Source organism: Hyalella azteca, unplaced genomic scaffold, assembly GCF_000764305.2.
Source record: "Hyalella azteca isolate HAZT.00-mixed unplaced genomic scaffold, Hazt_2.0.2 contig9135, whole genome shotgun sequence".
NCBI lineage: Eukaryota > Metazoa > Arthropoda > Malacostraca > Amphipoda > Hyalellidae > Hyalella > Hyalella azteca.
In genome coordinates, this window is record NW_025939212.1 from 204,931 (window position 1) to 224,782 (window position 19,852).

The 19,852-nt window shown below is 36.3% G+C and overlaps 2 protein-coding genes across 3 annotated transcripts; one reads left to right on the forward strand and one right to left on the reverse strand.

Moving 5' to 3' along the window:
* Positions 1–2,588: 2,588 nt before the first annotated feature.
* Positions 2,589–10,052, reverse strand: LOC108676765 (probable splicing factor, arginine/serine-rich 6). Its single transcript, XM_018164901.2, has 5 exons — positions 9,969–10,052; positions 5,742–5,955; positions 5,096–5,275; positions 3,046–3,207; positions 2,589–2,747 (listed from the first exon to the last, which is right to left on the reverse strand). The coding sequence occupies exons 2-5, from the start codon at positions 5,924–5,926 to the stop codon at positions 2,690–2,692; spliced, it is 585 nt and encodes a 194-aa protein (XP_018020390.1). The 5' UTR covers positions 5,927–5,955; positions 9,969–10,052; the 3' UTR covers positions 2,589–2,689.
* A 5,541-nt stretch (positions 10,053–15,593) lies between these two features.
* On the forward strand, positions 15,594–19,487 carry LOC108676752 (deoxyhypusine hydroxylase). Of its 2 annotated transcripts, none has more exons than XM_018164884.2 (2): positions 15,594–15,726; positions 18,569–19,487. In XM_018164884.2, the coding sequence occupies exons 1-2, from the start codon at positions 15,724–15,726 to the stop codon at positions 19,475–19,477; spliced, it is 912 nt and encodes a 303-aa protein (XP_018020373.1). In that variant the 5' UTR covers positions 15,594–15,723; the 3' UTR covers positions 19,478–19,487. The 2 variants fall into 2 exon arrangements, with proteins under 2 accessions (XP_018020373.1, XP_018020374.1); XM_018164885.2 differs by lacking the exon at positions 15,594–15,726 and adding an exon at positions 18,140–18,385.
* The last annotated feature ends 365 nt before the right edge of the window (positions 19,488–19,852 follow it).

Below are 19,852 nucleotides of genomic sequence, written 5' to 3' on the forward strand. Positions count from 1 at the left end.
GCTCACACAGCGAACGGAATTCGAACACGTGGATGTCGGCATTACGTATCAGTTAAATTCGAAGCGCTGACGCAATACGACTCACCACGTGTCAAATATTGCCACACACAGTGACGGAATATAGGGATTTGATAGGTTTCCATTCTAAAGGCTTTTTAATAAATATGGCAACATTTTGTGACGTTTCATTGTTGCTGACGCGTAGTGCGATGTTTTGAGAGTCACGTGAAGCCAACAGAACTTACGTAACGCATACGTTTTTTTATAGTTTTTCATTTCTCGATGCATCCTTAATGTGTCGGAATATACCGCGTTTACCCTAGCTTTGCAGGGCATCATGTTAAACTCATATTGGTGGCATCAGTGGCATGATTTATTATTAATTCATAAATGTTAATTTGTTATGCTCAACTTTGAGACAAATTGCTTATGAATATTTAGTCTAATTAGAATCTTGAAGTATTTTAGCTAATTTGCAACCTTCATTCTCAATTCTTTTTAGGTAATGTAACTTTAATCTCTCCTATTTTTATCCTTTCTAGTTTCTATCCTAACTAAAATTTGTGGATCAAAAAAGTGGTGGAGGGGAATTGAAAATGATATGTGATCCTTAATTTTTAGAATTCCATCCTGTTAAATAAGACTAAGTTTCATGGTAACTGGTAAGAAGTTAGCCTATTGACGTAGGTACAATGACCAAAGCTCAAAACCATCCCTTATTTCCCTTACTTTGGATACTACTCTGTACCAGGGTACCTAGTCTGTTCTGTTAATAAAAGAAGCTTTCTAAAGCTATGTAGCCTAGTTGTACACATATTTAATTTCAAATTTGAGACTTGAGAGAATTAGTCAAGGTCATTTCATGTCGGGGACCGGGCTGCCCCCGGAGAAACTTCTACAGTTATTATCCGATCATCATGAAACTTCACATACATACTTAAAATGTAAAAAGAAAAACATTTTGCTCATATGAATTTTTACATTTGTTAAAGGGCCTAAAAACTGCCCTTCTTTGGGAAGCTGTCACGAAATCATTTTTCGACGTAGAGGGATGATTCTGGCACCGTTGGATGCGTCAAAAAGTAAGCTTTAAGATGAGCCCAAAAAGTGGAAAACGCCAAAATTGAAAATTTTAGCCAGGTCAGTCCCCTTAAAATTAACTTCACAATAATAGATTAACTCTAGCAATAAAAGGCTGTGCCTGCTGTGGGCCTTGGCCTTGGGGGCCTGTGATAGACTAACACTAACAGTTAGTCACTCAGAGACAAAGTGAGCCTGTTAGGCATGAGCATATTATGCGGCGCCATATATTACACTACTGTGAATGTGACGGTCTACAGTAGCCTACACTCTTACTCTACGGAACGGAAGTCATATCACCTTCAATTTTTCAAATGAAAATTAAAGAAGTTTGACCGAAGTTTTAGTTTATTGTTCCCAGCTTCAAGTATATTCAATCACCCACATCGCAACAAGTATAAATATTTCCTATGTACCTAAAACATTTGTATTCGAGGCGCCGAGAGCTTTTCGAAGAAAACGAGTCAACACTACAGAGTACAGAGTCTCACTGTATGAGATCTGAGTAAGGGTCGTAACTCGGAAGTACGCTAGAAAGGTTGCAGAGATAGGTCAATTGACTACAGCTGCTTAGGTGCCCAGGATGACAATAACTATAGCTTTTAGATGGTTGATGTTAGCTCAGGGCCGATTTGAGAGTTAATTTGCAGGTCTGCGGCTGCGCACCCCGCTAAGAATCAGTAAACGCTCAACTTCTTAGCCCTTTTACCTCCTCACATATTCCTACTGCCTGCAAAAAATTTTGATTACAAAAGCTTCCCGTACGGGAGTTCCGAAATTATGAAGTTTTTAAAAAATTTGTCAACTTTGACTCGAACTTTAATTTTAATTTATTAATGCTCGCATGTATTCAAGCTATTTTCTGCTCTTAAATATTTGCTGTACAAAACACCAGGTTCGTAATGGTTTTCTTTGTCATTTTTTTCCGAAATAGCCCATAACTTCGTAAAAAATATATTACTAATCAATGAATCAAGAATGAATGAACCAAGAATCGAATCAATGTAAAAATCTGTACTAATTTTTACGCAACGTATAGATATTCGTTACTTATGCGTTCATGCGCTCTCAGTGAAAAATAATTAATATAAAAATCTGTTTTCGCGTAGAGTCCAGAGAAGTATCGATTCGGTCAAGAATTGCTTTATACGTATGAAGGGCCTCTATTAATTAAATTGAAACATTCGTTCAAGTTAAATTGTTGCTCCGCTTCATGAATTCTTCTTGCCGAATAGTCAATAATACTCTCTAGCCGAACAATTGGTCTTATTTGAGCTAAATGTGGAGCATCCTTTAGGTGGCAAGAGCTTTCGTACGTCTAACCTTTTGGATTTGTCACATTGCAACGTAGGTTTGACAATTCGATCGGTCAGTTGGCTCACCATATTAATAAATAACATGCGAATAAACTCAGTTTCACGACCCAAACGGAGCACAGGGATTATTAAAAGCGTCGCTCAGAAATTTATTAGATCCTAACCATCTAGTCAGGTGAGGGAGAAACAACAATAGTTCAATTTTTATTGTAAAAGGAATGCGGATTGCTATACTCCTAGGTTGATACTAGTGCGCAGCTACCATGGAGGTAGGTTCGCGGTGAAACAGCGCATTAGTTGCCGTTGGCTGGACTCCTGGAACGTCCGTTTCCGACAGGGCTCCTTGACCGCCTGCGTAGATTACTTTTGTGAGTAGCCATTCAAGTGAAGCTAATAAGTAGTTTAGTTCATAGATATGGCCGCGTACAACAAAGTAGCATTACCATGTGAAGTATAGGTATGAACCTGTCCAAATCTCGATGGAGTATCAACTATAAATTCAAACATTGGCACATCCAACTATGTCAAGAACAATTTCACTGTTAATTTTAATAACGATACCAAATACCAGTGTCTAAAACTAAATACAATGAACACTTTGCATACATAAATATTAGGCACGAGTAATGGCTGAAAGAGACGCTCCTACCTGGCAGGGGACCGGGATGATCGACCGCCACGAGTGTACGACGGGGAACGAGAGCGACGTGGAGAACGAGACCTGCTTCTGTAACTGCGGCGATCACGGGAGACTGAGCGCGACATCGAGCGCCGGCGGCGGGGGCTGGGAGAGCGCGAGCGAGAATACGACCTGAAGCAAGAGGAAGATTAAAGCCGGAGTCACAGCGTGTCGTCCAGAAACTTACAATGACCGTGTGCGGCATTAGCTGGCATGTTTAACAAACTTTCACTTCATACATGAATGATATGATCGGAATGAGTGATTTGAATTAGTAATGGGGAAAATCTTTCGATTCTCTAGTTTGAACGACTATTGTTTCACCCCTGAACTCCTGGTACCCATGACAAATGAGAATTAAGGCAACAACGTCGATGAGGTAATAAGCGAGACATTGATTGAAGGAAATACCTCTGGTAATACAAAACGAACCTTACAATTAATTTACTTCCACCAGTCCCGAAAGTCTGGCGTGTAAGTCGTAACATTCTTACCAATTGAAAACTTAAGCACAGAATAAACCCTTTCCAAGTTTTTAAAAGAACTTACCACAACCAAGATGTGTTCCTATCATAAGCAGACTACGCAGTGGTCAAGGGGTTAGGAGCTAATAGTTGGCTGAACACAATAGAAGCAGAGCCCCAGAGAGCGATGTGCTGTCATTTCTAACGAAGCTATGCAAGCGGATGCGCAGATCTATTTTTTCACAGTTTAAGTATCAGCCTCACGCTGAGTGACTGTTCGGAGCAAGTGTATCTACTACACATGATGTGGCTGGGAAGCTGCTGCAGACAATAATAGCAGGTTTAGCAGTGGCTGCGCTGTTGACGGCTGTTGCAGACCCTCGCATGGATAATTCAAGAAGACATAATTGAACCTAATTAATTCTTAATTGAATTTTTCTGAAGGGTGATGATGCAGTGCGCGGGACCCATGTTATCGAGATCAAACGCCGATCTCAAGGTGTAGGTAGTGGATGACTTATACAAGCGGCGATGACTGGGCTGTCCTACTAAACAAAGATGACTGTTGTTCATAACATAGGTGATGCCCAGGAGATGCGCAGTACTTTGGACAGAATTGAAAGTAGACAAGGCATCGCGAGTTCATTGATGCTTTGTCTTGTCACTCGACAAAGACCCGAGGTTGCAGTGCAAGCTAACGCCGGAGGATGAGCAGAGACTACACAAGAGAGATGGGTTGGCAGTTGTCAGGTAGCAGCACCAGAGTTTAGTTGCTTAAGTAACGGCAGTGTGCACAACGCAGAGCACCAGGCTGGGTTCTGCCTAAGAAGGTAAATATGGTTACATATTTATCTTTACAGTGAGACCTTAGCTCACATCCCAACCAGTTCTGAGATTCAATCCCTCAGTAAAACTGAGAATTAGAGGATTCATCAATTTCATAGTGCAGGACTCACACCCGCATAGTATTTGATTTTTTTCATAACACAGCCTTTTCTCATTACAATGTAAATTAGGAAAATAGCAAGTACTAAAAAGCTATGTTGGTATCGAGACACGAGCGAGTACAAGACCTCGATCCAAATTGAAATTACTCTGGGCATTTCTGACACGAGGTGGCTAAGCGCCTCTTGGCCTAGGACTAAATCATCAGAGGTCCGACTTAGCCATTTCTATGTTCAAACTCATTCTGTCGCTGACTGCATTTCAGTTATGGAAAGCAATACTTAAAAAGTTGGAAAATTCACAGAAATACTACACGACCATTTACAGTAAACGAAAGCAAACTCGATTCTTCGACATAAAGGATTGAACCTGTACTCAATGCCTTAAATGAAGGAAATAGGATCGAATAAGAAAACCAATATGATTTTTATCTCTAAGAAATACTATATCCAGTAAAGCTCAAAAGTTAAATTTACTCTATCGTTCAAAACTATTTAATAAAACAGTCACAATTTCCCATAAATAGCAACCATCGATTATTATCTGTAAACATCTCTACATCTTAGTGGTATTGAGTAAAATTTCTAATTGAAAAAAGAGGCTTCATTTACCGGCGACCCCCTGGGGGACCTCGACAGTCACGAGCGAAGTGTCCTCTATCTCCGCAGCGGAAGCACTTGTCATCAGGATGAGCTCCACGTCCTCCAAAGCCCCCACGGCCACCACCGGGACGACCACCTCTAGTCCCATGAGTGGACATCTCCACACGGACACGACGTCCACAAATGGTTCTGAAAAGCAGACGAATTATTTAGAAATTTTCATAATAATTAATCATAAGACAGGGAGGCATAGTGGTTACAGGTTAGAGTATCAAGATTGGAGTATAGAAAGTGCGGGTTCGATCCTAGCTCTGTGCACCAGATCCTGGTCAGGTTCGTCTTGCTTTCCAAACGGTTAAACAAAGCAAAATTGGAGCAGCGAGTTGACCGTTTGAGATCTGAAACAAGCTGTGAATGTCATGCGATGTTAACAATCGGCAGCAGGACTACGGCCTGAAATGCTAAACCCATTATTACTATAACTAGCCCAAGTAAGGACAATTACTGCTGGTTAACTTCTAATGAATTTAAACAGTCAATAATACATTCGATTAAAAAGTGTGGTTAACCATCCATAATTTCACAATAGTATTAATTGACAAATGACAGCAATTGTCTACATTTTTTAGTTTCAGGAATTGATACAAAAACTAACCTGCCATCAAGAGCCCTGACAGCATCTTCAGCATCTCGGTTGTCCTCAAATTCAACAAAAGCAAAACCAGGCGGGTTCCTGGCTACCCACACACTGGTCAGACGACCATACTGGGAGAAAGCATCTTCAAGGTCGTGTTTGTTGGCAGAAGAGCCGAGGTCTCCAACGTATACTTTGCAGTCCATTGCTGGTATTTAAATGTAGAGCAACACAACTGGAAGTAAAAGAAAATCAAAGTAAATCAATAATTCTATACTTGCTAGTTGAGAAGTGCAAGAAGAACTGTGTCTACATCTTTCCTACATAACAGATTCAAACGGTGCTAATTCATCTGTAGGACAGTGATGTTCATGTTGGCCATGATGTACATCATCAAAGATTATTATGAACCAGCTGGGTACATGGGTGATGAAAAGTCATACATGGTAGGATGGAATTGTAGGTATGGAGGTTATTATATGTATAATCTTTCCACCCTGGTTACTCAATCAGTTGCAAAATATTAGCTATATAGAGTTCAGGTAGAAATTTTTATATCGTCAAACAGGGTAAAAAGGGACGGGCAGGGTAAATAGGGACACGCGTCCCGCATTTCATAGAAATGTTGTAGCAGCTAAACTAATCAAAATATTGCAAAACTAAAAATAGTAGCGTAAACTTCAACATTTTTACTACCTATTATGTGTAAAGCTAGTCAAGAAATCAAACATTTACTATCTCTAAAAAAAAAACGTTGAAAAAAGTGTGAAAAGTGCGATTTTGGAAAAGTACCTCTGCTAAGGTATGGAGTAAAAAAAAAATATTTGCCATATTAAAAAATTTTACTTGCATAAAAGTTGCACCCAGATGTCGGCTTGAAAACGTAATTGACAGAACTTGCCCATCTCATTAAAAAAAAAAAAAAAATGGCAGCCATTTCCACGCAATAGGGTAAAAAAGGACACCCCCTGCCCCCCGGGGTAATTAGGGACACGCTTAAAAATGCATATACAGTAGAACCTCAGTTAGTAAAGGCTCAAGTTAACAAAAAAAAATGATTAACAACAATGAATTTTGATTACATTTACCTCGCTCAGCAAAAAAAATTTCACTCATCAAAAAATTAGTGCATCGTTGGTTGTCACAAATTTGGACATAGAATGCTATATATAGAATTGTGCACCGGGCATCATAGAATGAAAAGTAATTGACCTAAACTATGATTTATTTCTTCAAAACATATGATGGTTGTCACTAAAACATTATTTTCTGTTTCAGGTGTGTTTTTCAGGATCTTTTTTGTTATAGTGAAATCACTTGACTTGATTAAAATTGTGCGAAACTACAAACCATCCTGTAAGCTTACAGATACAGAAGAAATGCTACATGGCTGCTGATATGAAGCTTGCAGTGGACAAGGTCATTGTCAATGCTCAATGGCATGTCCAACAGTCCATGGATACAGTAATATCACATTAATAATACAGTAATTAATGAATATGGTAATATCATATCAATAAAGGGAAAACAAGTAAAAATCACAGAAAATGTCATTTATTTTACATCTACATCTTCAACAATGAAAGAGGAGGACTTCAGAGTACTGTTAGTAATGGATGAGTACACTCTGCATGCTTCAATGTTTTAAAATTAACTTTTATGGCAAGTGTCCCGGATTACCTACCCCGTTCCCAGGGGTAAATTGGGCCGGTTTTATTTTGCGTCTGGCATCTTACGAATAGCCAGGGTTGGTGATTTTTTTATTTAAAAAAAAAAATCAAAAATCAATGATTTTTTTTTTATTTTTTTTGTGATTTTTTTTATTTATTTGATTTCTTCAACTTTTGTCTTTTTGAGGTGTTATTTTTTTATGTTGCAATTAGCCTAATAACAATAACAGTATATGGATCATAATGGATGGCTAAAAAGGGCACTTATTGCCTTCAATAATGGCCAACAGGCCAAGGTGGTGTTTACCACTTAGGGATGGAGCAAGGTAATGAGCTAAATATTGACCATTTAACTGGCTTCAATATACAAAAACACTTCAGGAATGCGTATCTTCTAAACATTGAAGAGTCACATAACAGATAGGTAGCTGATAGCACAGTGCACAGCACTATCAATAGATCTACTAGTTTTATGTCCTATAAATCTACCAGACTCTACCCTCTATACACACCTATTAGTAGTGACTGAGTGACTGACTGCGCTGTTCCCATTTAATTCAGACCAATAAACCAATACTAAACATAAACTGAATGATAACCAAACAAACCTCATACGACTTGAAATGAGACTAAAGTTATGAGAAAATCTAATACTGTTTGAAATAAACATGTGCACAATTCAAATATTTTATATCCATTCACTGCATTTAATTATTTTATATATAGTCTTATAATTGTAATTGTTTTGTTTCTAGTTTTAATTTCACATATTTAAAGATTGAAATTAAAAATTTTAATTAGAATACTCGTATTAGGGCGGAAAATCTTTCTAATTGCCTAAAAGGTCAATACAATCTCAACCTCTCAATATACAGGTTGGGAGAGAACCGATTGAGCAGTTTCGAGGTAAAATAAAAGAGTAATGGAAGTACATAAAGAAGAAAGTTTATTTTCCTAGAGGTTAGCATAACATATCATTTAGAATACTTAGGTTTTGAAAAAAATATCTAAAAGATGGGGGCCGTTAGCTGCAACACACTGTTGGAGTCATTCTCAGAGTAGGGAGTAGTCACCGTAACAGTGAATTCCGATCGCTATGCTGCAATGTTGCAAAATTTCTTGCAGCCCAGGATGAAAAACGTTGTTGAGAATGAAGCATTGAGAGACGTGTGGTTCCAGCAGGATGGGGCTACAGCTCACACAGCCCGAATGTCACTCAATGTTTTGAAACGCATGTTTCCCAGACATCTGGTGTCTTGGAGGGGTGATTTACAGTGGCCTGCGAGGTCACCTGATTTGAGCATTTGCGATTTCTTTCTTTGGGGACATCTAAAAGAAAGGGGTTCAGAAGTCGCCCTCACACCCGACCACAGCTAAGGGAACGGATTATTGCGGCAGAGGTTATGGCCATACCTTGCCACATGTTTGAACGTGCTATAGAAAACGTCCAAAAATGACTCCAACAGTGTGATGCAGCTAACAAACCCCATCTTCCTGATATTGTTTTCAAAACATAAGTATTTTAAATGGTATGTTATCCTAATCTTGAGGAAAATAAACTTTCTTCTTTATTTACCTCCATTACTCTTATTTTGCCTCAAAACTGTTCAATCAGTTCTGCCCCTCCCTGTATAAGATAGCTAACACATTTAAATTGTATATTGTAATCAATATAACTAAAGACTACTTATAGCCTTATAAGAATTAGCTAAGCTGCTAGATACGTACAATTTATTGTACACTTGATGGAGTTGATGCCTCTGTACCAAAAACATTCAATTTATTGGAACCTAATACACACTAAAGGCAACCCAACATTCAACAAGTTTATATACCAATTTGTCATTAATAGTACATTTATACTAAACCATGAATAACAATAGGTACCTCAATATAAATTAAAGACTGCCACTCAATATATTTAAATATATGAAAAAATCAAATAAATAAATAAAATAAAAAAAATCATGATTTTTTTATAAAAAAAATCAAGTCATTTAATCACATGATTTAATCATTTTGATTTAATCATTGCCAACCCTGCAAATAGCATATGGAATTTTTTCAAAGATGCCATTCGATAGCCCTCACAAAGAGCTATAAAATGAGGCTAAACTTGTTTATGAAATGTTTCATGGTAAGAAGTTATTAACAAAAAACGCTCAAAATCGTCCCTTTTTACCCCGTTTGACGGTATACCTATAGCAGTAGCCTAATATTAATAGCACTAGCAGCTCGAACATGAAACTCAGAAATAATTTTCATTTACATAATTCACGAGCGTAACAATTATCTGAAATTCAAAACTATTTACACACTTACAAGTTACATGCTACCAGCTACCGTACTTAGTACGTACTAGGCTAACTAGACTCGCTAAGATACAAAAAAAAAAATCAGCGGCATAACCCCACTCGCGCAGTAGCTAGGCTAATTTACTATTACGAGGCCGGTGCCCGGTTGCATCAGCATTACTTCTAGTAAATTATTAAAGTTGTAAATATTACATAGCTAGCTGCAATACTGCTTCAACAATACGAAAAATAGCAGCGATTCAACAATTTCAACGGATACATACCGAAGTCCTCCTCTTTCTGTAGGACACGATGTATGCTAACGCAGAGATCGAACAAGAAAATGGCGACGACGAACAGCTTCAGTACTTCCCCGCGTCTGTTCAATTGTTGCCATTTTGAGGGTTTACCAACTACCTGGGTTAACGATAACGCGCATGAAATTTATCGCCCAATAGGTAATATAAATATAGACTATACAGTGCAATAATTGACAAATAGCAATAATAAACCATATGAATTTCCTCTTGAATTTCGCTTCCCCTTGAATTCATCTCATCCTTAACACAATTTTTCACACCTCTCTAGCCTCTCCTTCTAATTCGCTGAAGTGTCGATCCGGTCCACCTGACTCACATGGCTTTTAATTACTCAATCGACAATTCTACGGACACTCCATCGACAATTCTACGAACCCGCCTGCGAACTCGCCAGCGGACTCGAGCAACTGGGACACTCATAATTCCTTCAATAGTTAAAGGATCTGTATGAATTTTGGAATGTTAGTATTAATTATCGATACGCTGCCGCAGGAATTATTACAGATTTTTACATGAATTATATTTTAATTAAAACCAATAAACGTATTTTTAAGCAACTGGGACACTCATAATTCCTTCAGTACTTAACGGATCTGTATGAATTTTGGAATGTGAGTATTAATTATCGATACTCTGCCGCAGGAATTATTGCAGATTTTTACATGAATTATTTCCTAACATAACCTAACCTAACCTAGCCAAACCTAACCTAAAATCAGTCATGTAAAAATCTGTAATAATTCCTGCGGCAGCGTATCGATAATTAATACTCACATTCCGAAATTCATACAGATCCGCTAAGTACTGAAGGAATTATGAGTGTCCCAGTTGCGCGAGTACGCGATCAAACAATAGGAGACTTACATATATTATTCCCTAGAATAAATTAATAATTACCGGGCTTATTTCTATAGTCTTGAACTGAACATAAGCAATTTCTGCTTGTGAACACGATCAAACGATGGGAGACTTAAATATAATTTACCCTAATATAAATAAAAATTACTGGGCATATTGCTAAAGTCTTGAACTGAACACAAGCAATTTCTGCTTGTGAACACGATCTGACGTTAGGAGACTGAAATATATTATACCTTAGAATATAAAAATATTACTGAACTTATTAATATAATCTTAAACTGAACACAAGCAAAATCTTCTAGTTAACGCGATCAAACAATAGGAGACTTAAATATATTATTCCTCAGAATTAATTTATAATTACCGGGCATAATACTATAGTCTTGAACTGAACACAAGCAATTTCTGCTTGTGAACACGATCAAACGATGGAAGACTTAAATATATTATACTTTAGAATCTAAAAATAAGTTACTGAGCTTATTACTATGATCTTAAACCGAACACAAGCGATACCTTCTAGTTTACGCGATCAATCGATAGCAGACTTATATATTTATACCCTAGAATAAATAAAAAATTACTGGGCATATTAATATAGTCTTGAACTGAACACAAGCAATTTCTGCTTGTGAACATGGTCAAACGATAGGAGACTTAAATATATTATACCTTATAATATAAAAAAGTTACTGAGCTTATTACTATATTAACCCTAACTTGAACACAAACAATATCTTCTAATTAACGCGATCAAACGATACAAGATTTAAATGTATTACTGCCTAGAATAAATAAAAACTTACTGGGCATAATACTAAAGTCTTGAACTGAACACAAGCTATTTCTGCTTGTGAACACGATCAAACGATATGAGACTTATATATATTATACCCTAGAATAAATAGAAAGCTACCGGGCATATTACTATAGTCTTAAACTGAACACAAGCAATTTCTGCTTGTGAACACGATCAAACGATAGCAGACTTAAATATATTATACCTTAGAATATAATAATATACGTTTAAAAATTACATTTAAAGACAACACTTCTAAAGAATCCAGTGTCTCCAATGTTAAAGATGTACAATGAATTTCTCATTTTATTTTCGAATATTGAAAAAATTAATTTTTTAAAAAATGATTTATTCTATCAATTGATTCATGCATTGCCTGCGATTTCACACATGTGTGCAAAATTTCAGATCAATTGGACAGGTAAAAGTGGGTCAAGTATGTTATAAGATTTGTAGGTGACAAAATTATTTTTCAAATTTTTTAATATAAAAAAATTATTTTTAAATCATTTATTTTGTCATTTGATTCTTGCATTGTCTCCAACTTTACGCAAGTGTGCAAAATTTCAGATCGATAGGATAAGTAGAAGTGTGTTAAATTTCGATTATAAGATTTGTAGCAGACAGACAGACAAAACAGACAGACAGACAGACAGACAGACAGACAGACAGACAGACAGACAAACAAGAAGTGAAGTTAAAGAGAAGTGTTGTAATAATAATAAAAATATGCGTTTAAAAATTACTTTTTAAGGACAACACTTCTGAACAATCCAGTGTCTTGGATGTTACACATGTACAATGAATTTCTAATTTTATTTTCAAATATTGAAAAAAAAATTATTTTACAACACTTCTCTTTAACTTCACTTCTTGTTTGTCTGTTTGTCTGTCTGTCTGTCTGTCTGCTACAAATATTGTAATCGAAATTTAACACACTTCTACTTATCCTATCGATCTAAAATTTTGCATACTTGTTTGAAGTTGGAGACAATGCATGAATCAAATGTCAAAATAAATGATTTTAAAAAGTAAAAATAAAAAACTTTTTTTTTCAATATTAAAAAAATGAAAAAATAATTTTGTCAGCTACAAATCTTATAACTGATATTTGTCACACTTTTACCTGTCTAATTGATCTGAAATTTTGCGCACTTGTGTGAAGTTAGATGCAATGCATGAATCAATTAATAGAAGAAATAATTTTAAAAAATGTATATATTAAAAAAATTATATATTAAAAAATTGAAAAATTAATTTTTTTAATATTCGAAAATTAAATGAGAAATTCATGGTACATCTTTAAGATTGGAGACACTGGATTCTTTGGAAGTGTTGTCTTCAAAAAGTAATTTTTAAACGTATATTTTTATTTCAAATTTTTTTTAAGATATCAAAATTTTGGAAATTTTCAAAATTATTTATTTTGTCAATTGATTCATGCATTGTCTCTGACTTTATGCAATTGTGCAAAATTTCAGATCAATTGGACAGGTCAAATTGTGTCATATATGGATTATAAGATTTGTAGCAGACGAATTTTTTTTATAATAAATTTTTTTTTAATTTATGATATTATTTATTCTGTCAATTGATTCATGCTTTGTCTCCAACTTTACGCAAGTGTGCCAAATTTCAGATCGATTGGACAGGTAGAAGTAGGTTAAATATCGATTATAAGATTTGTAGCAGACAGACAGACAGACAGACAGACTAACAAACAAACAAGAAGTGAAGTTAAAGAGAAGTGTTGTAAAACAGAAAACTTACCACGAGCCTTTCAAATTAAATTCATATATATACCAGTTTTAAAATGAAATTTCAATTTTTTACACCATCACATCTTCCAATCCTTCAATATTCTCACACTGAGAATTCAATTTCACGTTCCAGTACATAATATTCCGACTAGATAAGTATCCTGGATACGCGTCCGAATAGCACCTATGTATATTCGTGCGACGTCAGGCTTAGAATAATCTGCGTTTAAAAATTACTTTTTAAAGACAACACTTCTAAAGAATCCTGTGTCTCTGGTGTTACACATGTACAATGAATTTCTAATTTTATTATGAAATATTACGAAATTTATTTTCTAATTTTATTTTTAGTGTTAAACAAATCAGAAATTTTCAAAATTATTTATTCTGTCAATTGATACATGCATTGTCTCCCATAAAGTATGCAAAATTTCAGATCGATTGGACAGGTAGAAGTGTGTTAAAATATCGATTATAAGTTATGTAGCAGACAAATTTTTTTATTTTTGAATATCAAAAATAAAATTTTTGACATTTTCAAATTTATTTATTCTGTCAATTGATTCATGCGTTGTCTTCAACTTTACACAAGTGTGCAAAATTTCAGATCGATTGGAGAAGTAGAAGTGTATTAAAAATCGACTAACAGATTTGTAGCAGACAGACAACCAAGAAGTGAAGTTAAAGAGAAGTGCTGTAAAAACGCACACATATCTACAAGTAACGAACGAACGTTGACAAATTTTTTCGAGAGTAGTAGTAGTAGTAGTAGTAGTAGCTCCCGGTAACTTACTAGGCCTCATTGCCGTGGTCGACTACAAAAATTGAGGAGCCCTTTGGCTAATGCATCCGGGTTGATTGCCCAAATGAACCCTACAGCATGAGAATTTTTCATTAATTGTGTCCCGAAAGACGCACTCCAGCATATAAGATGTTTTATTTATTGGGTTCCAAAGCAACCCTTCCCCTCCATTGTATAGGATGTTTCATTAATTTAGTCCCCCCTAACTCCTTTTCTCCAAGTGCGAAGCAGTAGCATGGAGAAGGCAGTGCCCCAAGAATTGGACGCTACTGTACACCAGCCTCAGTCGCATTCGGTGGTGTCACCGTGTGGCCTGCAGCGGTCACAGAAGAGACGCAGCAAGAACGCGGTGAGCCTTTTCCCCATCTTTGGAGGCGGTGCCTTCCTTATTATATGCTCCGTTCCTGGGGCTTGCTCGGACCATAACTGAGGAAATATCCCCGCAGCTGGGATATAAAAATATCACCGTAATATCTGTGGGATATAAATATCCTAGCAGCCTCGCCAGTCTAATATGCCTTAGACCGACCAGAAAGAGAATTCCAAAAGACTTCTAAGACCGGCTTTTTTCAGATTTTAGTTCAATCAAATTTGCTGGGGAAAAATTGTTGAGAACGACTAGATATTAAGACCAGACTTTATATAGTGGCGATGCACTGGATCAATTCCTTATATATAGCATATTGAAACAGTAAAAAAATTTATGGAGAATGTAAGGGTATAAACTTAACAGGTAAGAACAAATGTTTGTGGCGGTCATAAATAACTTACAAATTCTTAAATTAAAGTCGTTTGAAAGTAATTACTTGTTATTCGTGGTAAATAAGTTGCTGAAGGCATTTTGCAACTACAAGTTCGACGAACTGACCGAAGAGACTTTAATAGGAAAGTAGATTAACAATAAATCAAAATTGATTGCAGAGACTAAGTTCTGTGGAGATAAACAGTAAAAATTTGAAATATTGTATTACAAACGAACACGAAAAAAATTGCAATGAATAATATCAATAAATTTTTTCTCATCCAGTATAGAATACCTCATAATGCTCTATTACTATAGCGTAATATCTATGGAACAAATTACGAAAATTTTCTGTGATATGTGTACTGCGTATTAAACTTATTTATTGGGTACGTGCTGCTAAAATAGCAGCAATTTGAGGGACGTTACTGAAACTATTCTTGCTGTTACATCGTGCTTTATTAAGCTTTTTTAAAAGTAAATCGGATATACCAAGATATAATGAGTTATTTACTGATAGTGATAGTTCATTAGTTTGGGAGATATTCCTTGTTCACTGAATTTGCATGGAGACCGGCCGCAAATCCGGATCCGGCCGTAAACTTATCTGAGTCGTTACTCGTATTCGGGTGCAGTGCATTCAGCAGCAGCTGATAGTTGTGAAAAAAAAAAATCGAAATTCTCAACAGCAAATCGGAAGGGTGCCCAGCTCTGGCAAGCTGACAAGTTTATTTGCTTCTGAAGAAAACAACGCTATGGTGAGTATTATTTTGCTTAAATTGCTGGAGTCGAACTATTTAGGGACAACTCCTAATTAATAGTATTTTCACTTGCGGTTGTTCCGATGTACCTATAGGCTATATATATATAGCTAAATTGAAGAAACCTTTATGGAATTGCGAATGCTCAGCTCAGTAATCCGCCCGAGTTAGCACTTCCCTCCAACTTCCTTGTACAAGTAAAATAAGTAGTAAAATACTCCCTTGTTCTAATCTACATTCTACGTCAGAGATTTTGGAATTTAGATTACGTAATAATGTCAATTAGATTTAGAGGTTAGGCGGTTAGGCCTATTTGAAACAAATAATTCTGGTTATGTTATATTTCACAAATTAGCATCAATGTCATTGCTGCTTCATCATTAATTTTGTCCTTATTTTTTTATTGCAATTTTGCAAATGTATATTTATTTAATATTTTTCAACCAGAAATTTTCATCAATATCCAATTCCAATCTTAGTTTCACTTATAACATGCTAATTATTGAATACTAGCTAGGTACTTGAAACTATGTTTTTTCAATTTTTTAATTTTCGAGTGGCAAAATGAGTACCGGTACTGCAATATAAAAATATTTGCTTAGCTATGCCTATGCTGGCAAGTACCAGGATTCAAGTAGCAACTACCATCAAAAGCATCAATGCATCTAACTTTGCTATAGCACTTTATAACCTTTGATTGCTTATCATATGTTACCAGTGGCCTTCAAGAGCATGGTGGCAGGGAATTATTGTGAGTACTTATGCGTTTGCAAGAGCATCGACCGGTCCGGCTCAGCGGGGGGGGGACTATTAGGCTTTTAATTAAGCAAATTTCAATTTTTGTACAAAGCTTTGAACGATCTGTGTGTGTCCAATTCAAGTTGTGTCGGAATTAGTTTTCATGTGTCTAAATCCAACATCTCAACTTAATCATCTATTAATTTATTTATGACTTGAAATCAGTGAATACAAGTATACTTAAAGGATTTCTAATATATTCACAGACGTATTTAAAAGTCTCAAACCATAATATCTTCCTATAAAAATGGTTATTCACTATTTGGTAGAGCCATGTCAACTGTCAAATTTGACACATTCGATGATCTCATCACGTGGCATGCATTGTCTCTCTTTGGATCTCAATATTTTCCCACTAGATGGCAGTATTTTGACTCGCAAATGCATGACGTCACCATTTCAACCATCAACAAACGCATGGAACTAAAACAAAGCTTAATATAAAGGAAAAGCTGGAGAGGTGACGGAATTACCTACGATGTCGGAATATACCGCGTTTACCCTATGTTGCATAGTACACAGGTAGCTTCTATATGATTTTCAATTTTAGCTGTAGCTATGAGCCTACGAGTCATTTATTTATTGATTGCATCATTGTTATGCAATATTTGTTGCCAGAAATCTTGAGATAAGATGTGAGACTATTGTTTTGTCACTCTCATGAGTTGCTTAGTAAATAATGCACTATTCCATAATATTCTGAACACTATTCTCAGGCACAGTGGTAACCCAGAGGCCTATTTATAATCCTTTTTGAGTCTTATGAGTATGAGTAGAGTAGAGCAGTAAATGGCAGTAGAATACAATGGACACCAGCATTATCAAACTTAAGTATTGAATAAAATTTTGAACCAGATCAGGAATTGAAAAGTGAACTGGTTTATAAAAAATCACTGGTTTGCCACTACAGTACTATATAATATATGGTATATTGGGCTGAAGTCATTAGTTCATTTAGTTGCGCTACCACATAATAATAACTACAAAGAGCTTTGAAACTACAGTTTAGTAACTTTAGGTTTGTTTTATATATTTTTTATTCCAATTAAAGGCCAGCAACATAGATGTTATGCTGTTAAACTGATGTTGCTCTTTTGTGAGGACAGCCTCATTAAATTTTTTTAATATATGAAGGCAGCAGTCTCACAATTTAGGTGATAGCTGTATATCTAATATGTTGAGACTTCTAAAATGTTATCTAAAATGTTTCAGAGCAAAAAATTCAAATTGTATGCTAAGAACTTTGCCTAGGGACTAGCAAGATAGGATGTTTTTTGGTTTGGTGGTCCCAAAGTCAAAATTGGCCAACTTCTGTAATTACTAAAATATTTTGGTCCCAAAATCAGATAATTGTATCTCTAGTCTATTTTACAGAGTTTTAATTTCATTTTAGTATGCTTTATTGCTCTTGAGGAGACAAGTTTGCTGAATAGAAACCAACACTATTATAACAATGAAAGTTACATATACAGCCTGCCAGTAGTTAGGAGACTGGCATGTGGCTAGGCCATTCTTCCCACAGTGCATCAGAGGCCATGGTTTATTGAGCATTAGTTTTTTCAAAAGAATCATTGTCATTCTAATTATTATTCTTTATGTCAACAGTGATATCTCAGAATTTGAGTCTTGCTCTACTGGCTTTCCAAATTGGCATCCTATTTTATAAATTAATCATCTCCAATGTGAATAATTACTGATGTGTAGTTCATCTTGTAATTTTTTAAATCATTCCACAGCTTAGTGTCTTGGTCATCAGATTCTTCTGTGTGAAATTGATGGCTGTAATATTTTAAATTCTGGAAAAATAAAAATATTGAGCAATAGCAAGTTGGTGTACATCTATCATTAAGAAAGAATTGTGAGTACTTGGGTAGTAATAAGTTTTAAAATGCATCAGCAAACTACTGTAAAACATTAACCTGCAGATCAAACTTACAGAAATATTTTATAGAAATCATTGCTGGAGTTCCTATTGATAATTTTTATCTCCTAATTGAGAGACACACAACTAAAGTTGACCTTCCAAAATCCTGTATTTCAGATGGCGTCTGATGCTGACGTTGCTGCTATAGGATCCTTGCTACAAGACTCCACACGTCCTCTCAAAGAGCGTTTTCGCGCGCTCTTCACGCTCCGAAATTTGGGAGGCGAGGTTGCCATCAATGCCATCGCCAACACCTTCTCTGACGAATCTGCCTTGCTGAAGCATGAACTTGCCTATTGCCTGGGGCAAATGAAAGACTCGAAAGCCATACCGACGTTACTTAAAGTGCTTGAAGATCGTTCTCAAGAACCTATGGTACGTCATGAAGCTGGTGAAGCCCTTGGAGCGATAGGGGATGCAACAGTCATGCCAATTCTTGAGAAATACTCAAAGGATGATGTAGTAGAAGTCGCAGAAACCTGTCATTTAGCCTTGGAAAGATTAAAATTTCTACATGGCGATGCAGACAGGTCTCGAAGTTTTGAAGGAGCTGATAAATTTACATCAATCGACCCTACACCTCCTAGCACCTGCATGGATTTGCAAAAATTACGGGATACACTTCTAAATGAGAAAATTCCTCTTTATGAACGTTACCGAGCTATGTTCTCCTTGCGCAATATCAACTCCAAGGAAAGTGCTAAAGTACTGTCAGAAGGCTTCAGCTGCGGCAGTGCTCTGTTCAGGCATGAAATAGGCTTTGTGTTGGGCCAAATGGAATGTGCAGATGTGGTCGACGAACTGGCGACAGTCGTGCGCAACCGCAGCGAGAGCGGCATGGTTAGGCATGAGGCTGCCGAGGCTTTAGGGGCCATCGCCACCGAAGAGGCCATGAAAGTCCTGAGAGAACATCTTGATGACCCCATCGATGTGGTCAGAGAGAGCTGCGAAGTTGCTTTGGATATGTGCGACTACAACAACAGTAAAGAGTTCCAATACGCAAACGCCCTGCAGTATGTGCAATAAAGACCATCAAACAGTCCGCTCGTTTGTGTTACCCGTGTTTTTCATTTAATGCCTATTAAAGAAAATGGACTAATACCGTCAACTTCAACTCCTGCATCAAGCAATCTATCTCGTTCGTGTACCCTGTGTTTCTCACTTAATGGCTAATGCTTATTAAAGAAGGCAATCGGGCAATTCCATCTACGTAGGAACCTACGTAGATGGAATTCCATCTATGGAAATCGCGGAATCTACGATTCCATCTATGGAAACCTACGTACAATTCCATCAATCTCTCGTTAGGTCAAACTTTACAATCGGCATAACTTTACCCGTGTACTCCGAAATAGGCAAAGAATTACTAAATTGTCTCTGAAATTATTAGTGTTCAAACGT

Coding starts and splice junctions, on each gene's coding strand:
- LOC108676765 (XM_018164901.2), bottom strand. CDS start 5,926: ATGGACTGCAAAGTATACGTTGGAGACCTCGGCTCTTCTGCCAACAAA. Junction 3,208..5,095: donor GGTCCCCCAGGGGGTCGCCG/GTAAATGAAGCC, acceptor CTCTTGCTTCAG/GTCGTATTCTCGCTCGCGCT. Junction 2,748..3,045: donor TCATCCCGGTCCCCTGCCAG/GTAGGAGCGTCT, acceptor TAATCTACGCAG/GCGGTCAAGGAGCCCTGTCG.